The 21,258-nt window shown below is 46.2% G+C and overlaps 1 protein-coding gene and 1 pseudogene across 1 annotated transcript; one reads left to right on the top strand and one right to left on the bottom strand.

Annotated features, from left to right (window-relative positions):
• Positions 1 to 9,310: 9,310 nt before the first annotated feature.
• Positions 9,311 to 13,448, top strand: LOC125513247 (annotated as a pseudogene).
• Positions 13,449 to 15,356: 1,908 nt separating this feature from the next.
• LOC125515166 lies at positions 15,357 to 20,543 on the bottom strand. The gene is made up of 5 exons (XM_048680606.1): positions 19,789 to 20,543; positions 18,994 to 19,111; positions 17,477 to 17,829; positions 17,297 to 17,395; positions 15,357 to 16,973 (listed from the first exon to the last, which is right to left on the bottom strand). The coding sequence occupies exons 1-5, from the start codon at positions 20,448 to 20,450 to the stop codon at positions 15,755 to 15,757; spliced, it is 2,451 nt and encodes an 816-aa protein (XP_048536563.1). The 5' UTR covers positions 20,451 to 20,543; the 3' UTR covers positions 15,357 to 15,754.
• Between the last annotated feature and the right edge of the window lie 715 nt (positions 20,544 to 21,258).

The raw sequence follows: 21,258 nt of genomic DNA, 5'->3' as shown, positions 1-21,258 counted from the left end.
AGAGTTTCATGATGACTTTCAAGTTCCTGATACTTAACGTGAAGATTTTTTATGTCTTCAATTAAGGATTCCGATCGAGTCATTTCAGCACCTAACAGATCATCGCTTCTGTCTAACATTTTTTGAATATGTTCCATAGCTTTCTGTTGTTCAGTTGCAATTTTAGCAAGTGTTTTGTAGCTAGGTTTTGAACCACAATCAGAGTCATCGTCACTAGATGTTTGATAGTGAGTAGTGCGTGTGTTTACCTTGGCACCGCGTGCCATGAAGTAGTAGGTAGAAGCAGAGTAGTCCTTGTCATTTGCATCGATGTCGATGATGAAGTCATTGTCTTTAGTGTTGAAGATGGACTTGGCAACGTATGCTGTAGCCAGACTTGCGACGCCTGAGTCGGATTCCTCCTCAGACTCCACCTCTGCCTCCTCAGAAGCAGACTCCTCCTCTGAATCCATTTCCTTGCCAACAAACGCACGTGCCTTGCCAGATGAGCTCTTCTTGTGTGATGAAGACTTTGAGGAAGACTTGGAAGAAGACTTTGAGTATTTCTTCTTCTTCTTCTTGTCGTCAGAGTCATATTCCCTGCTCTTCTTCTTCTTTTTGTTCTCATTGTCCCACTGTGGACACTCAGAGATGAAGTGGCCAAGTTTCTTTCACTTGTGACATGTTTTCCTCTTGTAGTCATGAGCAGGAGCTTCATCATTCCTTGAACTTGATCGGGAAGACTTTCTGAAGCCTTTCTTCTTGGTGAATTTTTGGAACTTCTTGACAAGCATAGCAAGTTCCCTTCCAATGTCTTCAGGATCATCAGAACTGCTGTCAGATTCTTCAGATGAGGAGACAGCTTTTGCCTTCAAGGCACGAGTTCGCCCATAGTTTGGACCGTAGATATTTCTTTTCTCCGAAAGCTGAAACTCATGTGTGTTGAGCCTCTCAAGTATGTCAGACGGATCGAGTGTCTTGAAATCAGGACGTTCTTGAATCATCAGGGCCAGGATGTCAAACGAACTATCAAGTGATCTTAGCAGCGTCTTGACGACTTCGTGTTTGGTAATCTCAGTGGCGCCGAGGGCTTGAAGCTCATTTGTGATGTCAGTGAGTCGGTCAAATGTGTGCTGGACATTCTCATTGTCATTTCGCTTGAAGCGATTGAAGAGGTTGCGAAGGACACTGATTCTCTGATCTCTCTGGGTTGAGATGCCTTCATTAACCTTGGAGAGCCAGTCCCAGACCAGCTTGGATGTCTTCAAAGCACTCACACGGCCATACTGTCCTTTGGTCAGATGACCACAGATGATATTCTCGGCAGTAGAGTCCAGTTGAACGAATTTCTTGACATCAGCGGCAGTGACACCTTCTCCAGCCTTGGGAACGCCGTTTTCGACGACATACCATAGGTCGACGTCAATGGCTTCAAGATGCATGCACATCTTATTCTTCCAGTAGGGATATTCAGTTCCATCGAAGACGGGGCACGCAGCGGAGACTTTAATTATCCCTGCAGTCGACATAGCTAAAACTCCAGGTGGTTAAACCGAATCACACAGAACAAGGGAGCACCTTGCTCTGATACCAATTGAAAGTGCGTTATATCGACTAGAGGGGGGTGAATAGGCGACTTTTATGAAAGTCTTCAGAACATGGGAGTTTTGAAGACAAACGATAAAATTAAACCTATTACCATGCAGCGGAAGGTAGACTACACTAGGCAAACCATAGTCAAGTATTCAATGAAGTGAAAGCACAAAGACTAATAGCAGCTAGGTAGTAAGGATCAGGTAGGAAGATATTGTGAAGCCAAACAGAACACGCAGTCACTCAATGAAGACAAATGATAGAGCAAACATACAATGACTTCACAAGGAGTAACAGTAAGTAAAGTGAAGTGAAGATGAAACCAGTGACTCGTTGAAGACAATGATTTGTTGAACCAGTTCCAGTTGCTGTGACAACTGTACGTCTGGTCGGAGCGGCTAGGTATTTAAACCTTAGGACACACAGTCCCGGACACCCAGTCCTGAACACGCAGCTCAGGACACCCAGTCCTCACCGTATTCTCCTTGAGCTAAGGTCACATAGACCACGCCCAATCACTCTGGTAAGTCTTCAAGGTAGACTCCCAAACCTTCACAGACTTCGTTCACCGGCAATCCACGATGTCTCTTGGATGCTCAGAACGCGACGCCTAACCGGCTGGAGGATGCACAGTCCTCAAGTGTAATAAGTCTTCAGATCACGCAGACAAGAAGACTTAAGTGATGCCCAATTCTCTCTGCCTCTGGTGGTTAGGGCTTTATCCTCGCAAGGAATTCTCTCTCAAAGGCTTCGAGGTGGGTTGCTCTCAAATGACAAAAGCCGTGCTTTCAATCTAAGCAGCCAACCGTTTATGGTTGTAGGGGGTGGGCTATTTATAGCCACTTGGCAACCCGACCTGATTTGTCCGAAATGACCCTGGGTCACTAAGGAACTGACACGTCAACGGTCAGATTTCAAACTCACATGGCAACTTTACTTGGGCTACAAGCAAAGCTGACTTGTCCGACTCTGGACAAGATTCGCTCTCATAGTCTTCACTCGAAGACATAGGTTTTTGGTTTAGGCATCACTTCAGTCATTCTGACTGGTTCTCTTGGACCCCACTTAACAGTACAGTGGTTCCTATGACTCAACACAAAAGAAAAAGAACTACGAAAGATCTAAGTCTTCGAGCTCCATAGGCTTCATATAGTGTCTTCTCTTGTCATAGTCTTCAATGTGAATATCTTCATATACCACCTTTGACTTCAATGTCTTCATACATTTTTAGGGGTCATCTCTGGTAGTAAAACCGAATCAATGAGGGACTTCTACCTGTGTTATCCTCAATTCTCACAAACACATTAGTCGCTCAACTAGGTTGTCGTCAATACTCCAAAACCAACTAGGGGTGGCACTAGATGCACTTACACTATGAGAGCGAAACTTGTCCAGAGTCGGACAAGTCAGCTTTGCTTGTAGCCCAAGTAAAGCTGCCGCATGAGTTTGAAATCTGACCGTTGGAACACGTGTCAGTTCCTTAGTGACCTAGGGTCATTTCGGACAAATCAGGTCGGGTTGCCTAGTGGCTATAAATAGCCCACCCCCTACAACCATAAACGGTTGGCTGCCCAGAGTTAGAGTACGGCTTTTGTCGTTTGAGAGCAACCCACCTCGAAGCCTTTGAGAGAGAATTCCTTGCGAGGATAAAGCCCTAACCACCCAGAGCCTAAGAGTGTTAGGCATCACTTAAGTCTTCTTGTCTGTGTGATCTGAAGACTTATTACACTTGAGGACTGTGAATCCTCCAGCCGGTTAGGAGTCGCGTTCTGAGCATCCAAGAGACATTGTGGATCGCTGGTGAACGAAGTCTGTGAAGGTTTGGGAGTCTACCTTGAAGACTTACCAGAGTGATTGGGCGAGGTCTGTGTGACCTTAGGTCAAGGGGAATACGGTGAGGACTGGGTGTCCTGAGCTGCGTGTTCAGGACTGGGTGTCCGGGACTGTGTGTCCTCAGGTTTAAATACCTAGCCGCCCTAACCAGACGTACAGTTGTCACAGCAACTGGAACTGGTCCAACAAATCATTGTCTTCAACGAGTCACTGGTTTCATCCTTCCCTTCCCTTTACTTACTGTAGGTCCTTGTGAAGTCATTGTATGATTGCACTATCTTTTGTCTTCACTGAGTGACTGCGTATTCTGTTTGGCTTCATAATATCTTCCTACCTGATCCTCACTACATTGCTACTATTAGTCATTGTGCTTTCACTTCATTGAATACTTGACTATGGCTTGCCTAGTGTAGTCTACCTTCCGCTGCATGGTAATAGGTTTGTTTCTATCATTTGTCTTCGAAACTTTCACGTTTTGAAGACTTCCATAAAAATTGCCTATTCACCCCCCCTCTAGTCGATATAACGCACTTTCAGAAGTATGCTCCTCTGGACCGGCTATGGAGCTCTGGGGACGCGTACATGGATTTGGCTGCAAGTGTTGCTGATGCGGCCGAGTACTTCAAGGATCGAAAAGGTCCCGAAGTGGAAAAGTTGTTCTGGTCACAGTTCCACGCTCCAGTCCGTCCGCTGCTGTTGAATGAGCGATTGGCCGAGTGGGCCGAGCTCCATAGGTTGTCCGGACTTGCCATGAGGTCCATTGTGGATCACCTGTGGCCGGGAGGGCCAAGGCCGAATAGCTACTTTAGCTTAGTGCAAAAATTCCTTAGTGGTGTGCCACGCATCGATGCTGTAAAGAGATCGGCGTGCATAGAGGGTGCGCGGATGGCCTTTGCCCATGTCAAGACATAGTGGGCAGAGATGGAGGCCAACACTGTTGCGACACAGGGTTCGGCCGTAGGCCGAGTGGCTGCCGAGCACTACTTTGAAGAAGTTCTTGAAGGCGCTCGTCCGATAAAGGTCAGTGCTCGAAGAATGTTATGTTCAAGTGACATGTATTCCCATTGTAGAAACAATGTTTTATTGAATTATCCAGGCTGTATTTACACTTTTGCACAAAAGTACTATGGTGCCTCCTGTGCGGCCGTTTATGTATATATGTGTATAACCTGAAAGTTTGCAGTCATCGGCTTCCGCCCCCACGCATATAATGCGGGGGTGTTTGTAAAAGATGCATATCCACACTTGATCCAATGTCTTGGTCCATTAAGGAGGTGATAGCTTAGCGAACAAGGCAATCAGACTACATTGCTTTAACACTTTCACTTAGCCATAGGAGTTTGACAGTGGGGCTACTATATATCCCTTGGTACTTCTGCGCTCATCCGAATACAGGGCACGTGCGTACCTGATCAGGAAACAACCCTTCGTTAATGCGGAGGAATCCCGAAGATTCTGTTGAGTCATCGAGTGGTTGACCAGTCTCTCGTTATATCATGACAGTCAGTTTTCGGCTTTCTCTACTGAGGTGCTCATCCGGATGAACCAGGGCACAATCGCAGTAGTTCTCCCAGTGCTACCTTAGCTGATATAACGGAATGTAAGGTACCAAAACGTGGGAGCCGGGCAAACCCAACATTTGACCAAAGACATGATTCGGAGCTGATGCATATAGGGCCAAACTCGCGACGCCGAATACTCCCTAAGGTGTTCGGTCTTTATAACATATACCGGGCTAAACAATGCCCTTAATAAGAAACCCCATGTGTCCAGGTACGTACAAAATCCTGGTGTGGCCACATGCCAATAACGCCGGCATCCTTCTCGGTTGTGTGGAGTATCCGGAGGATGTGAGCAACAAGAGACAGTAAAAAAGGTTTACGCAGGGTCTTAATCTAAAAAGAAACCTTTGGGCGGGTCCCTGCTGCACGTCTGCGCCTGTGTCTCCGTTGTGCCGTGTCCTGGACGGGTGTAGCACGATTGTCATCTGCAAAAGGAAAGAACTTAGGTGAAAGTTGTCGTGCCAAAAAAAGAAGAAGAGTTGGTTATTATCAATGAGCTATCGAAATTCAAGAGAAACCAAGTTGAGCCAGGCTGGCCCTGTTTACACGCGGGAAGCCCCTGGTATCGTCTATGAGGGTTCAAAAACCAATCTCATGTGTATATGATGGAACGCCGGATTCGTCTAACCGTGTCCGTGGTCTTGACGACCTGCCTTTTTTTGGTTGGTGAGGCTATCTAGTTCGCGGCTGTTAGAGCCGCCGCGTCCTCTTCCTTATGTAAAAAGCGTTCAGTATTTCCGCTAACTGTGATGATGCCACATGGACCGGGCATCTTGAGCTTGAGAAAAGCATAATGCGGTATTGTGTTAAAACGAGCGAAAGCCACTCTTCCGAGCAGTGCTTGATAATCACTTCGGAATGAAGCGATGTGAAAAGTTAACATTTCGCTTCGGAAGTTATCGGGAGAACCGAATACCACCTCTAGTGGTAGAGAGCCCATACAGCAGGCCTCTTGGCCTGGTATTACTCCCTTGAAGGTAGTATTGATGTGTCTTATTTGTGTCAGGTCTATCCCCATTTTGCGGATTATGTCCTGATATATCAGATTTAGATCACTGCCGTCGTCCATTAGGACCCTTGTGAAATGGTACCCGTTTATTATTGGGTCTAACACCAAGGCCGTCAGTCCTTCGCGCCAGATATTTGTATTGTGATCCCTACGATCAAAAGTGATCGGGCAGGCCAACCAGGGGTTGAACCTAGGGGTGACGGGCTTTATGGCGCGTGTGCATCGGGGTGCGTGATTGCTTCTCCCCTTTGTCGCATGGATCACGTTTACTGTTTTAACCTCTGGTGGGAACTTTTTCTGTCCTCCGGTGTTTTGCTGGCGAGGTTCATCCTCGTCTTCGCTTGCTGTCTCTTCCCCTTTGTGTTCAGTGTTTAGCTTACCGGCCTGCTTGAAGACCCAGCATTCTCTGTGGGTATGATTTGCAGGTTTGTCTAGGGTGCCGTGAAGCTGACAGAGTTTGTCAAGAATTTTGTTTAGGCCAGATTGTCCTTCTCTGCTGCCTTTGAAAGGCTTTTTTCGCTGACCTGGTTGGGAGCCCCTGAATCCGGCGTTTACCGCCATGTTATCTGGGCTACCTTCTTTATTTCAACGCTTGTTTTTGTTGCGTCGTGGTTTACCATTGCCATCCCTGACTTCGGATGTGCTTGGGTCGCTGGTGCTGCTATGGGCCAACCAGCTGTCCTCGCCCGCACAAAAGCGGGTCATGAGGCTTGTTAGGGCTGCCATTGTTCTCGGTTTTTCTTGACCGAGGTGTCTGGCGAGCCATTCGTGTCGGACGCTGTGTTTAAAAGCTGCTAAGGCTTCAGCGTCCAGACAGTCGACGATTTGGTTCTTCTTGGTGAGGAACCTATTCCAAAGCTTTCGGGGGGACTCTCCGGACTGTTGGATTATATGACTTAAATCGTCTGCATCCGGAGGTCGGACATAAGTCCCTTGAAAATTGGCCCGGAAAGTGTCTTCGAGCTCCTCCCAACTTCCAATTGAATTTTCGGGGAGGCTTTTCAGCCAGTGCCTAGCTGGCCCTTTAAGCTTGAGGAGCAAGTATTTAATGGCATGGAGATCGTCTCCACGAGCCATATGAATATGGAGGATGAAGTCCTCTATCCAGACTCCAGGGTCTGTGGTTCCGTCGTACGCCTCTATGTTCACCGGTTTGAATCCCTCTGGGAATTCATGATCCAACACCTCATCAGTGAAACATAAGGGGTGTGCGGCACCCCTGTATTGGGATGCGCCAAGGTGTTCGGATGGTTGTAGTATTCGGCGTTGGTTGTGTACCATAACACGCTTCCTAGATCCATAGATAGATCTGGTCACGCCGGATTTTTGACGCAAGTTCTCACGTGAATCGTGTGTTGACTTATGTGTGACTTTGTTAGCCACTCTATCGCGTTCACAGGGTGGTGTATCCGGCCGGTTGGCCGTATCACCTTTCGGCTGTATGGGCTCTAAGGCCTCATCGTCGAATTCCGGTAATAGCTTGCGCTTTGGATAGCTATTTTGATGGTAACTTTCACCATACTCCGTTACTTTGTTCCACTTGCTGTTGAGCGTATCTTGTGCGACCTTGAGCCTTTGCTTCTGTTTCTTCAGGCTCCTCGCTGTGGCAATAAGCCTTCTGCGGAAGTTTTCTTGCTCCAAGTGCGTTTCCGGGATGATGTGTGCATCTTCGTACGGACTGTTTTCTTCCCTAGACGGGGATTGATGAGGCTTATCTTTGGCGTCATCGTGTTCGGACGTCGGATTTGTACTATGTGTGCAGTTTGCATCTTGATCGTGTTCTGCCACCGGGGTGGTGCAGTTGTCGTTTCTTCCAGAGTCACGTGGACTATTATTATCGATGTTTTTGCTGTGGCGGGACTTAGAGCGGCGCCGCTGACGTCGGCGCTTGGGTTGCTTCTTGGAGGGGTCATCCTCCGTTGTCTCGTCGCCATTGGCTGCTTTGGGGGTGTCCACCATGTATATATCATATGATGAGGTGGCGGTCCAGTGCCTCGAGGGCGGTGGATCCTGTTCGTCTCCGGCTTTGTCGTCCATACCGTCGGAGTCTTCGGAGCCGAAGTCGAGCATGTCGGTTAAGTCGTCGACAGTGGCTACTAAGTGGGTGGTGGGTGGGCAGAGAATTTCTTCTTCGTCTGCATCCCATTCTAGCCGGACATAGTTCGGCCAAGGTTCTCCTGACAGGGAGAGAGACCTTAATGAATTTAGCACATCTCCGAAAGGTGAGTGCTGAAAGATATCCGCGGAGGTGAACTCCATGATCGGCGCCCAATCGGATTCGATGGGCACGGATATGAGCGGCTCGGAGTCCGTGGCCGGAGATGAATCCAATGGTTCGGCGACACGGCTCTCGTAAGGGGTGAAGTCAATATCTGGCTCTAACGCCACTGAGAGTGCGGCCTCCATGGAGGGGTCCATCCCTCTGCTCTCGGATGGCGCGACTTGCTCCGGATTGATGGACGGAGTAGTTGCGGATGCGATCTCCCAAACATTGTCCGACGGCAGAGTTACGTCATGCTCGTTACGACTGTACGGCGCATCCGACATGGCCCCGAATCCGTCGAAGATCAAGTCTCCGTGGATGTCGGCCGTGTAGTTCAAGTTTCCGAATCTGACCTGATGGCCAGGGGCGTAGCTCTCAATCTGCTCCAAAAGGCCAAGCGAATTGGCCCGCAGTGCAAAGCCGCCGAATAAGATCTGTCCGGGGAGGAAAGCCTCACCCTGGACCGCATCGCTAGCGATGATCGAAGGAGCCATCAAGCCTTATGGTGGTGACACAGTGGAACTCTCAATCAAAGCACCAACGTCGGTGTCAAAACCAGCGGATCTCGAGTAGGGGGTCCCGAACTATGCGTCTAAGGCGGATGGTAACAGGAGGCAAGGGACACGATGTTTACCCAGGTTCGGGCCCTCTTGATGGAGGTAAAACCCTATGTCCTACTTGATTGTTCTTGATGATATGAGTACTACAAGAGTTGATCTACCACGAGATCAGAGAGGCTAAACCCTAGAAGCTAGCCTATGGTATGATTGTGTGTTGTCCTACGGACTAAAACCCTCCGGTTTATATAGGCACGGGAGGGGGCTAGGGTTACCCAAGGTCGGTTACAAAGGAGGAGATATACATATTCGTATTGCCTAGCTTGCCTTCCACGCCAAGTAGAGTCCCATCCGGACACGGGACGAAGTCTTCAATCTCGTATCTTCATAGTCCAACAGTCCGGCCAAAGGATATAGTCCGGCTGTCCGGAGACCCCCTAATCCAGGACTCCCTCAGCCCCCCTCTCCACCCAAAGCTGGCAAGAGATTTTTCAACCCAAAAGCTTCTGTAGACATGGATGACAATTACTGTGTTAGCTTCCTGCTGTTCTTCACTGCACCGATTTCTCTACTACCCAAATTTTACCCAGAGTCCAAAAATCAGTATAGTGATGAACACCAAATCCTTCTAGGACTCAAGAGATACTGGGGGAGCTCACTTGTGCTTGGCAGATGGAACTCCATTTCCTCTGACCACTGCAGATTGGGAGGACTTACATGCACAAAAGGTGAGGTCACTGCCATCTCCTTCCACAACAAACCCTTATGAAACCAATCCCACCGTCCCTTTGCCTCCTCAAGAATCTTGCCTACTTGGACCTCTCCTACAACAACGTCTCCACTTCATTCCCTACAATACTCTACAATTGTTCCAATCTAAAGTACCTGGACCTTTCCAACAATGCCTTTGGTGGGAAACTCGCAGCTGACATAAACAGCTTATCAGCGTCAGCTTATCAGCAAAGCTAGAGCGTCTCAACGTATCAAGCAATCGCATCATGGGTGAAATCCCACCATCCATTGGATGGTTTCCAAAGATCAAGTCACTGATCCTCGACACCAATCAGTTTGATGGAAGCTATCCAGTACAGGACATAAGCAATCTAGCCAGCCTCGAGATGCTGACTCTGGAGGACAACCCATTTCTGCCAGCTCCATTTCCAGTTGAGTTTGGCAAGTTGACACACCTCACATACTTGTGGCTGCCGGGTATGAACATGACAGGTGAGATACCTGAGAGCATATCAAGCCTCATAGAGCTCAGCCTCTTGTCCGTGACAACTAATATGCTGCAAGGCCCAATTCCGACATGGGTATGGCGGCATAAGAAGCTTCAGTACTTGTACATGTTTAACAACGGTTTGACAAGCGAGATTTCATCCAGTGTCACAGCCGTAAACTTGGTGGAGCTTGATGTGTCCTCAAACAATCTAACATGGTCAATACCAGATGACTTTGGTAAGCTGATCAACCTTACCCTGTTGTTTCTATACATTAATCAACTTCATGGGTCAATACCGCCAAGTATTGGGTTGCTGCCGAATCTCAGAGACATCCGGCTATTTGAGAACATGTTAACTGGTTCTCTTCCACCAGAGCTCGGAAGGCACTCGCCGCTAGTCAATCTTGAAGTCTGTGACAATAACCTTTCTGGCGAGCTGCCAGCTGATCTTTGCTTCAACGGGAAATTAAATGACATCGTTGTGCTCAATAATAACTTTTCTGGAAAGCTTCCAGAATCGCTAGACGGCTGCTGTCTGTTGAACAATTTAATGTTGTACAACAATCATTTTACTGGAGAGTTCACCAAGAGCATCTGGTCAGTAGTGACAAATCAGCTAATGACAGTTATGATCCAAAACAACAATTTCTCTAGGACCTTTCCTACCCAGCTATCATGGAACTTTTCATGTCTTGAGATGAGCAACAACAGATTATCTGGTCCCATTCCAACTTTAGCAGGCAAAATGGAAGTATTCAGGGCAGTAAATAACTTGCTTTCTGGCCAAATTCCCTAGGATTTGACGGGCATTTCTGTAGAATCGAAAGTAGGTCTAGAGGGGGTGATTAGACTACTTGACCAAATAAAAATCTAGCCTTTTCCCAATTTTATGTCTTGGCAGATTTTAGTAACTTAGCACAAGTCAAGCAATCAACCTACACATGCAATTCTAAGAGTGTAGCAGCGGAAAGTAGAACATTGTATATGAAGGTAAAGGGAAGGGTTTGGAGAAGGCAAACACAATGTAGACACGGAGATTTTTGGCGTGGTTCCGATATGTGGTGCTATCGTACGTCCACGTTGATGGAGAGTTCAACCCATGAAGGGTAATGGCTGCGCGAGTCCACGGAGGGCTCCACCCACGAAGGGTCTCCGAAGAAGCAACCTTGTCTATCCCACCATGGCCATCGCCCACGAAGGACTTGCCTCACTTGGGTAGATCTTCATGAAGTAGGCGATCTCCTTGCCCTTACAAACTCCTTGGTTCAACTCCACAGTCTTGTCAGAGGCTCCCAAGTGACACCTAACCAATCTAGGAGACACCACTCTCCAAAAGGTAATAGATGGTGTGATGATGATGAACTCCTTGCTCTTGTGCTTCAAATGATAGTCTCCCCAACACTCAACTCTCTCTCAGAGATTTGGCTATGGTGGAAAGATGATTTGAGTGGAAAGCAACTTGGGGAAGGCTAGAGATCAAGATTCTTGTGGTTGGATTGGAGTGTCTTGGTCTCAACACATGAGTAGGTGGTTCTCTCTCAGAAAATGAGTAGTGAAAGTGTAGGCATGTTCTGATGGCTCTCTCTTTAATAGAGAAGGGGTGGAGTGGTATATATAGCCTCCACAAAAAATCCAACCGTTACACACATTTTACCCAACTCGGTCAAACTGAATAGAAGAACTCGGTGAGACCGATTTAGTTCAAAATGTGACCGTTAGGATTCTCGGTGGGACCGATATGGTCAACTCGGTGGGACCGATGTGCTAGAGTTAGGGCAAAACCTCATCTCAGTGTGACCGATTGCATGAACGCGGTGAGATCGATTTCAGCAATGAGCAAACAGAGAGTTGGTCAGGCAAACTCGGTGGGACCAATCGCTCATTTCGGTAAGACCGAAACATTACGAAGGGAAACAGATAGTTTGCATTTCGAACTCGGTGGGACCGATCGCTCATTTCGATGAGACCAAAACGTTACGAAGGGAAATAGAGAGTTTGCATTGCCATCTCGGTGAGATCGAAATCCTGATCGGTGAGACCGAATTGATTAGGGTTTTTGGCAATGGCTATGTCAAAGGAACTCGGTGGCGCTGGATAGATCAAATCGGTGGGGCTGAGTTTGACTTTAGATTTTGGACATATTTGGAAATGAGAAAGTCGTTGAGGGCTTTGGAGCATATCACTAAGCATTTTGAGCAAGTAGATCATTAAGCAACACCTCATCCCCTTTTAATAGTATTGGCTTTTCCTATGGACTCAATGTGATCTTGGATCACTAAGATAGAAATGAAGAGTTTTGAGCTTTTGCCAATCTTTGTCCCTAGCATTTTGATGGGTCCACATCTTTAGTCCATGCCATGCCAATCATTGAACTTCCTGAAATATTTAACTTGAATGGATATTAGTTCAATGAGCTATATGTTGTTATAAATTATCAAAATCACCCGGGGATTAGTTGCACTTTCAATTTCACAGGTAGAAGAGCTTGACCTTTCTGTAAATCAAATTAATGGATCAGTATCCATGGCAATTGGAGTGCTAAAGCTCAAAGCACTTAATCTAAGTGGAAATCAGATATCGGGTACTATACCTGCAGCATTTGGGTTTATATCAGAGCTAACCATCCTTGACCTCTCCTCGAATGCGCTATCTAGCGAGATCCCAAAAGATATCAATAAGTTGAATTTGAACTTTTTAAACCTCTCCATGAATCACCTCACAGGGGAAATTCGAACATCATTGCAAAACGAAGCATATGAGCAAAGCTTCCTCTTCAATCCAGGCCTTTGTGTCTCATTGAATAATTCCATCCCGAATTTTCCGATTTGCGGGGCAATAGCAAACACCAACAATGATATCTCCAGGAGGCTTATAGCCCTCTTTTTTGTTCTTGCAAGTATCATGCTTGTGGGTTTGGCAGTTGGTGGTTTCTTGCTATTAAAGAGGAAAAGGAATAGCCAAGATCCTCTATCATGGAAGCTAACCCAGTTTCATGCACTGCATTTCATAGAGTATGATGTTCTTTCTGGGCTCTGCTCACTGGATTGGAAGTGGCAGGTCTGGCAAGGTGTGCCGAATTTGTGTTGTGGATGGAGAAGGTGGTAGTAGAATGGTGGCTGTTAAAAAGATATGGAACGCGCAGAACCTTGACAACAAGCTTGAGAAGGACTTCCTTGCAGAGGTCCAGATAATGGGTGAGATCCGGCACACAAACATTGTCAAGTTGCTTTGTTGCATCTCAAGCTCAGAGGCAAAGCTTCTTGTCTACAAGTACAGCAGAACCTTGACAACAAGCTTGAGAAGGACTTCCTTGCAGAGGTCCGGATATTGGGTGAGATCCAGCACACAAACATTATCAAGTTGCTTTGCTGCATCTCAAGCTCAGAGGCAAAGCTTCTTGTCTACAAGTACATGGAAAACGGTAGCTTAGACAGGTGGCTGCATCAGAGAGATAGAGTTGGTTCACTGGTGCCTTTGGATTGGCCCACCAGATTGCAAATTGACATTGACTCAGCAAGAGGTCTTTGCTATATGCACCATGATAGTTCACCCACAATAGTGCACTGTGATGTCAAGTCTGCTAATATCCTTCTTGACCCTGAGTTCAGAGCAAAGATAGCCGACTTCGAGCTTGCTCGGATTCTTCTCAAAACCAGAGACCCTGCGTCAATTTCTGCCATAGGTGGTACCTTTGGCTACATGGCACCAGGTAAGAAAAAGAAATACAAACTCAAACTGGTATATATTTAGGATGTACCATGTGCTAATCAGAGACTAGCTTTTTTGCAGAGTACGGATACCGGCTTAAGGTGAATGAGAAGGTCAACGTCTACAGCTTCGGAGTGGTGCTGTTGGAGCTCACAACAGGGAGAGTGGCAAATGATGGAGGCTTGGAGTATTGCTTGGCAGAATGGGCATGGAGACAGTATCAAGAATATGGCCTGTCAATTGATCTTCTTGATGAAGACATTCGAGATCCAGCCAACATTGAAGATGCATTTGCAGTGTCTGCGCTAGGTGTGATCTGTACAGGTGGGCAGTCTTCAGTACGGCCATCAATGAAGGATGTGTTGTACGCTCTTCTCCGATTTCAACATAAATCAAGGGAAAGAAGCCTGCAGCATGCTGTCTCCGAAGAAACATCACTTCTAGAATCCTAGAATAACTGAAGACGTAGAGGAATAACGATATTCCAGTTAATGGAGTATAATCTATCATGAGATCCGGGTGCAAATGGTGTAGGTGATTTTCTGTTTCATTATCTTTCACATGCTAGTTTACGTTATCCTTTTTGTGTCGACATGAAGCTTGTGGAGTGTGCAAGTATTGCAGCCACAAACTCCTGAAAATAAAATTCCAGGCTAAATGCATGCGGTTATTTTCTAACATGCAGACCAAATATTTGCTGAAAAAGTAGATAAATGACTATGAAATTACTGGCTTTTTGGCCAGGGTTTATGTGCAACATTTAGCTTTCTTAGAAGGCTAATCGAAGTGCAAGGGAAATTTGCATATTCTCATGAGAAGAAGTGACAATTATTGAAGATAGGTTACTCCAATCTAGTTGCTGAGCCTGAAGGGGGGATGGGGTGGCGCTATGCTTTGATGTGCTAAAGGAACACTTTACATTTACAGGGTAATGTTTAGGCCATGAGGCTTGCTTACACAGAACTACTGCTAAAACACACACAAAATCCGAAATTCTAGCTGCCTCTTGAAAAAATATCTAAATTCATAAGGTAAATATAAATTGCAACTCTTTCCTCAAGAGATAAAAATAATTGGATCAAGAGCATGTATGGAAGAGTCTAGCATAGAGTACATGTGTGAATGTAGTACAGATGATAATTATATTCTCCATTAGAATAGGCGCACTAAGTTTAATCATGAAAACTTTCAGATACAAGACTTGATGTAACGAATGGTAAATCAAACAGCCAGCAACAGTCGGATTTGCCACATCCTGACCATTGGATCAATTTCATCCAATGATATATATACAAAGCTATTCATACACTATATAGTGGTATAGATGTTTACATGTATGAAAGAACTCCCAGTCAAAAAATACATGCAAGAACTGATTGATACATCAAGGATACATACAAATTACAAATTGGATCAGCAGGCGTATTGAAGAACGGAACAAGATTCAAACTGCGCTGAGCAAATGAGTGACAACAAAATTAGTGATATGAAGTTATGATCTAGCCAATGACTACCAAACCTAATCTAGAGAACAAAAGGGAGCCTATTATGCAAGAGATCAATAGTTTCAGGACAAATTTTCTGAAAATTCATTACTGAAAATATATGAGTTCACTTTTCACATTGCACAGATGACAATTGAACTCCATTACTAACTTATCTTTGAATATATAATGTTTAAGATGAAGAAACTGATACAACAAATATTAAACATACATGCATGGAGGCATGTTCTCTCGCTGCATTCTAGGCCCTTCCTTGAGAAGATTATGAGGCAGCAAATGGTGAAGAAAAAAGGAAAAAGTTCTTTCACAAAATCTGAACATACCAAATTCCATGATGTAACACTCCACCTGTTGGCTAGCTTGGAGCCTTGGAAAAAATCTTGGAAATATTAACACTTCCTAAAACATCCCTTATCGACAGGGTCTCAGGATCCAGTGCCATCAATCCAGTTCTGAATCCAAGAATTTTGGGCACACTGTCCACACTTTCGATGCTTATGCTGCCACTTGCATTGCCATATTCTTACCTTCTATTAGAACGCCTGAGGGGCCTGTCACTGCCATCAAACTCACTACTTCTATCCCAGCTTCTCCTTTCATTTCTTTGCGAACCTCTTGAGCCATGATCTTGCTGATTACCCCTCCCTCTGCGATCAAACTCACTACTATTATCCCAATTTCTTCCTGCATTTCTTTGTGAACCTCTTGAGCCATGATCTTGCTGATTACCCCTTCCTCTGCGATTCCTATCAAAGGGCGACCCACCATCATGCACATCAACACTCCTGAACTGTTCGTTGCCTCTTGTCCTACCATAACGGTCCCCACTAGCGCTTCTGCTATTTAAGTTAGAGCTTCTGGCAGGGAAGTTTCCTCTGAAATTTGTGGAGGACCTGTTCCTCCTATCATCTGATTGTAACTCATCATCCATGTCAGAGTCCATATCAGGAACTGTTTCACGGCCTCCCTGTTTACGCCTTTGTTTAGATCTAAAACCGTTGTCAACATCCTCATCAAAATCAGAAATAACCCCATCATTACTCTCTGAGCCAAAAGATGCGTTTCTGCGGTTGTTCGAACCGCTCCAACCTCTGGTTTTCTGCCAAGAATCAGCAATATGACTAGATCTTAGGGAGGGTTGATCATCAAATTCATCATCATCAGCTGAACCTGTTGCTTCATCCTTTGCCCCGTAATTGGAATTTCTACTGTGAGCAAATTCGTTCAAGTCTTCTGAATCAGAAGAAGCATTCTCAAGGTCAGAATAACTCACCCTCGACACACCACCTGTCTGACCACCTTTTGACAAATCAAGCTCATAACTGTCAATATCGTCCTCTTCGTCATCAAAATCATCAAAACCAACTCTAGATGAGTTCAAGTTGTCTCTTCCACTGAACTTTCTCTCTCTTCCCTCGCTCCTTGGTTCATCCATTCCAAAGAATTTCTCGGCCTCAGAACCCTTTGTATTATCTCTATATGAGTTGTCCACAGATGAGCTCTCCCTGATTTTGGATGAATCAGCAAACTCAAATGCTGCAACATCAGCACCATCCGATTCATTATCATCGAAGTCAAAGTTCCACGCATTAGAGACGTCAGGCTTGCGAGCTGGTCTTTCCAACCGTTTCCGCGGTGCAGATTGATATTCTTCCATTTGGCTGTTGGTGTATTCATCTGGAGGACGGTTATGTTCACAATGGAAACATGACATGTTCCGTCTGTAGTTCAAAAAATTGCACCTAGATATTGATAGAAAAATGTGTAAGGATGACAAATTATCACAATTATATTCATGAATGGTTCAAATGTGCACTGTTTCCTTTATCATTCCTTGTTTGTATAACTATTAACTAATTGCCTCTTGAGAAACAAATGACAGCACAGAGAAACGTATTCGACATAAATAATGAAGAAAGACAATCAGATACCAGGCTATTCTTATTCACAGGCGTGTTCTTAGACAGATAACAAACATGGATGTGATCAATATGAGGCATACTAGGAAACTGCTGTGTGTAAGTTCAAAAAATAGACCAAATAAATCTGTGGTAAGTGAGCTAACCGAGGACACTCCCACTCTCCAGGTAGAAGTTGCCTTTTGGGACGCTTAGCATCACACTGCAAGCAAATTGTATTTTTTGCAAAGTTCATGAAGTCACACCTGCAACCACATACTTCAGAAAATAAGAATCGCTCCTGAAGTCAACATTCTATAAATTACAGGTGAGACAGGTTAAAGTACTTTGGGCAGAGCCAGTCTCCTTTCTTCATCTCTACGTCATCACGTCCAACTCGTCTCTTTGGTGGTGGAGGCGGTTGCTTCACCTTAGGTGGCAACTTCCTGATTACAGGGGGTGGAAGATTGGGGTCAATAGGAACAGCACTCAGCTTGGCAATCTCGTGTATTAATTTCCGAACGACGGTCTTCACGGATTTCTGTTTGAGAAGTGGTTTGTTCTCCACAGTCCCCTTTATATGATCAAAACCATAGACCAATAAAATACGCATAACATCAAGAGTCCGAGCTTCATCTTCTTTACGTGTAAGGATATAGCCTCTTGAACATGAATTTCGCAAATTACATGAACTGCACACCTGCAAATCAGGAGCAAAATAAAGAAATGAGAAGATTACACCTTGCCTGGTCTTTCTAGTGTATTTTCATCTTTCATGTTTATATAGCAGTCAGTAGGAGTCCATAAAAAACGAGGAACTGAATGCCGAACCAAACTGTTGAGAGATGTTTTGGTAACTAGTTGTGGGTATGTAACAGTCACCTCTGTTATGCAAATACATATTAACAAGAAAATTAAGTGGCATGTTTCTAATATGTGAACATAAGTGGAAAAAATCTAAATACATATACAATTGCGGCTATTTACTCCTATTGCTATAAAACGCAGACCTATCACGCCATTGAATGTTGTGTTAATCTTTAATAAAATCAAGAAAGGCAATAAACTATCATAACAATAGCAGCAACCATTTACATAAACATACTCGCAAATAAGGAGTTGGAAATAGATAGTAAGCCAGAACCCACATTGTGGTCAGGTAAGTAAATAATTTGCAAATCAATAAATTGATGTACCCAAAGTGTCATGACTACTGTGCATATGCCATTGTTCAAAGTGAGAAACTACACGTATCCAATGTTCAAAAAGGCGCTAGGGGAGTGTTTTGCCGCCACCTAGGGAGAGCAACAGTAAAAAAAAAAGAGGGAAACAGAAAATTGGGCACTATGGGCTAACCCAGCACATTAAACCACTAGAAAGGCACCTATATGCTTATTAAAGCAGATCTGGGAAAGAACGCCAGAAACTGCGGTTTCTATTCTATTTCTCTCCTTCCCTGTAGTAACAGCGATGGGCTTGGCAGAGCTCGATTCATTGTAGAAGAGGGTGACTCATCGGAGAGGGTGATTTTTTAAACCAGAGAAGGTTGATCCCTCGCCAGAGAGACCACGACTTGTCATCCAATAGGTCAATTCCTTACCTGCGGCCTAAACCTTCCCTTAATACCAAGATGCAGCATTCCGATGCCTCAAAGAACCTATGCACGCCTAGGTGAGCACAAATATACCTTTTATAACCTTACAAATATCTACAGATCACTCAAATAGTGACTACATACAATCAAGAAAGGAAGTGATCTCACCCATTTTGTTTTTCTGTTTTTCAACCCCCATCTAGAACATAACGTAGTGAAACGAAAACATGTGGGCTGCGGAGAATAAACTTGAGTTTAGCTGCAACTTACATCACCCTCGTCAAGGTGGACCAGTTTCCTTATCAGCTTTGCAGAAAACACAACTTTTGGATCCATGCTGGGGCACCCATGGCCAACCAATACTTGAAGATCCTTCCTAGGCAACGGCCTGCATCATTAAGAAACTGTTAACATAATTTCTATTACATAAATATCTGTTGGAGTGCAATATATACCTTTGGACACGAATACCAGTTTGTCTGCAGTGTTTTTTTTTTTTACTTGAATCGTAATGACAAAATCTGTATGCATAGTATTCACTGTTTTCAAATACATTATAATTGCCCTCTGTTATCATGTGCTTTAGGCTAGCAGTATATATCATAGTTTCTGATAGTGCTAGCAATTTTTTTGCATCCAGAAAGAAGTATTGCAATGATCAGAAGTATACTAATGTGCACAGCGTCCATGAATTTCTGACTTCATGTATAATAGTTTTATCTGCATTTCACTGCTTTAACAAGAAATGTATTTAATGGAACAAAAATGTAATTTGAGTAGACAAAAGGTGAATCCTATGTGCGACAAAATAATTCCAGCAAGAATAATTCAGTTTTTATTCCTTAATACCAATACTAGATTATATAAACAGAAGTATTGTATCAAATTATACCAAACACTAAAAGTAGCAAGCATCCCTGATGTCTATCATCCTCTGAACCTGCCTAGGCATTTCGGCAGCAGGCCCTTTACAAGTCTAAGGGACATTCAACTCTCACATTCATGCCAAAAGTGTTTTCATCAAACAATCCATTGATAAGCCAATTAAGTGAGCGGGGAACGTACTTGAGGATGTCGAACCGGTCGCGGCCGAAGTTCATGCAGGCGTTCTTGACAGTTGTCCAGTCTCTGGAGAAATCGAAGCCGGACTCCTCGGCGACCTCCGAGAGATCCATGGGCACCGCCGCGGCAAGGCGGGACTCCTGGTCGGCGCCACCCGACCCTCCCCCGAGGTCGAAGTACCTCTGCTGCGCGAGCCGCTCCATGAGCTCGATCCACTCGGGCCAGGGGTGGACCAGCTCCACCTCCCTCCGCAGCACCTCCGCGACGCTCATGGTCTCCAGCCCCTCCGCCGCCGCCTCCTGTCCGACCGTCGCCGCGGCCGCCTCGACATGCTTCTCTGGCTGGCCGCCCGGCTCCGGTCTGGGCGGGGGCGGGGGCGCGTCGGGCGGGGGCGGGGCCGGGCGGCGCCAGGACTGGATGCGGCGCAGGGCGGCGTCGCGGGCGGAGAGGTCGGAGGAGCGGTTGCGGTCGAGCGCGTCGAGCTGGTCGAAGACGAAGGAGAGGCGGGCCGAGAGGGAGGGGGGCTTCGAGGAGGAGGGGGCCGAGGGGCTCTCCGGTGAGGGGGGCGGGGGAGAGGAGGAGAAGGGGAGGCGGCGGTGGAGAAGGGATGGGTTGGGGATGGAGCGGCGGCGGCGGAGGAGCGTCAGGAAGCGGGAGGCCGCCATTTCCCGGGGTTTGGCGGCGGCTCTGTTTCTGTGTGTGGGAGGGGATGCCAAAACCCTCGCCGCCGTCTCGGAGCTCCTCGTGGGTTGTTCCGGAGGTTGGAGCCCTGATACAGATGTACAGCAAACTACAACAAAATAGTTTTTTTTTCTTTTAACAATTACTCCCTCTGTACCGTAATATTTGTCTCTGGAGCAGCTGAATTACAACTAAACTAGCGAAAAGGCATGTGCGTTGCAACAGGATAAGGGATAACAAAATTACGACTTCAAATTAAGCCATTCTGAACATGTTAACTTTAATGAAAACAAATAATGTACAGCCAGGGAGAGGGAAAGAAAGACGGATGACGAGCTCCCGCGACTCACCTGGCGACTCGTTGGGCGGGGGCGCCGATCCCGCCGCCCCCTTCTCCACTCCACCTCCGGCTCTCTGCCTGGGCCTGGGCGGCGCCGATGGAGCGCCGGAGAGGCCGCCGGCTCCGCGCCTTGTCCACAACCCGGACGACTTTGCTGTTGTGTGCCCTGCCATGCCGCCCTGTGCCGCCACCGTTGACCTTGTCCCTCGTCCAGGTATCGCCTTCCGCGCCTGTGTCGTTGCTTCTTTCCTGTCTGGAGTCGCCTTCGACCCCTCGGAGTTCCCCTCTCTTACGGACCCGGCACCGTTTGGGTCGTGGTGCCGTTCGTCGCCGTTTCTTCTCTTGCGACGGCGTGTCCTCCCTCCTGTCGTACTCCCCCCCCCTCCCCCGGAGCGGCTGCGTGCGGTTCAGGTTAAGCCGCGCGTGTTCTCGATCCGGGTGGCGAGCATTGC

This window comes from Triticum urartu, chromosome 6, assembly GCF_003073215.2.
Source record: "Triticum urartu cultivar G1812 chromosome 6, Tu2.1, whole genome shotgun sequence".
Classification (NCBI taxonomy): domain Eukaryota; kingdom Viridiplantae; phylum Streptophyta; class Magnoliopsida; order Poales; family Poaceae; genus Triticum; species Triticum urartu.
Note: the sequence above shows the minus strand (reverse complement) of the source record. Positions and strands in the feature narration are given on the sequence as shown.

What these genes read in the sequence shown, in the direction of transcription:
- LOC125515166 (XM_048680606.1), bottom strand. Translation starts at nt 20,450, where the DNA reads ATGGCGGCCTCCCGCTTCCTGACGCTCCTCCGCCGCCGCCGCTCCATC. An exon ending in GACCGGTTCGACATCCTCAA is followed by an intron (nt 19,112 to 19,788) that starts GTACGTTCCCCG and finishes TTAATGATGCAG; the next exon opens with GCCGTTGCCTAGGAAGGATC. An exon ending in GGAGAGTGGGAGTGTCCTCG is followed by an intron (nt 16,974 to 17,296) that starts GTTAGCTCACTT and finishes ATCAATATCTAG; the next exon opens with GTGCAATTTTTTGAACTACA.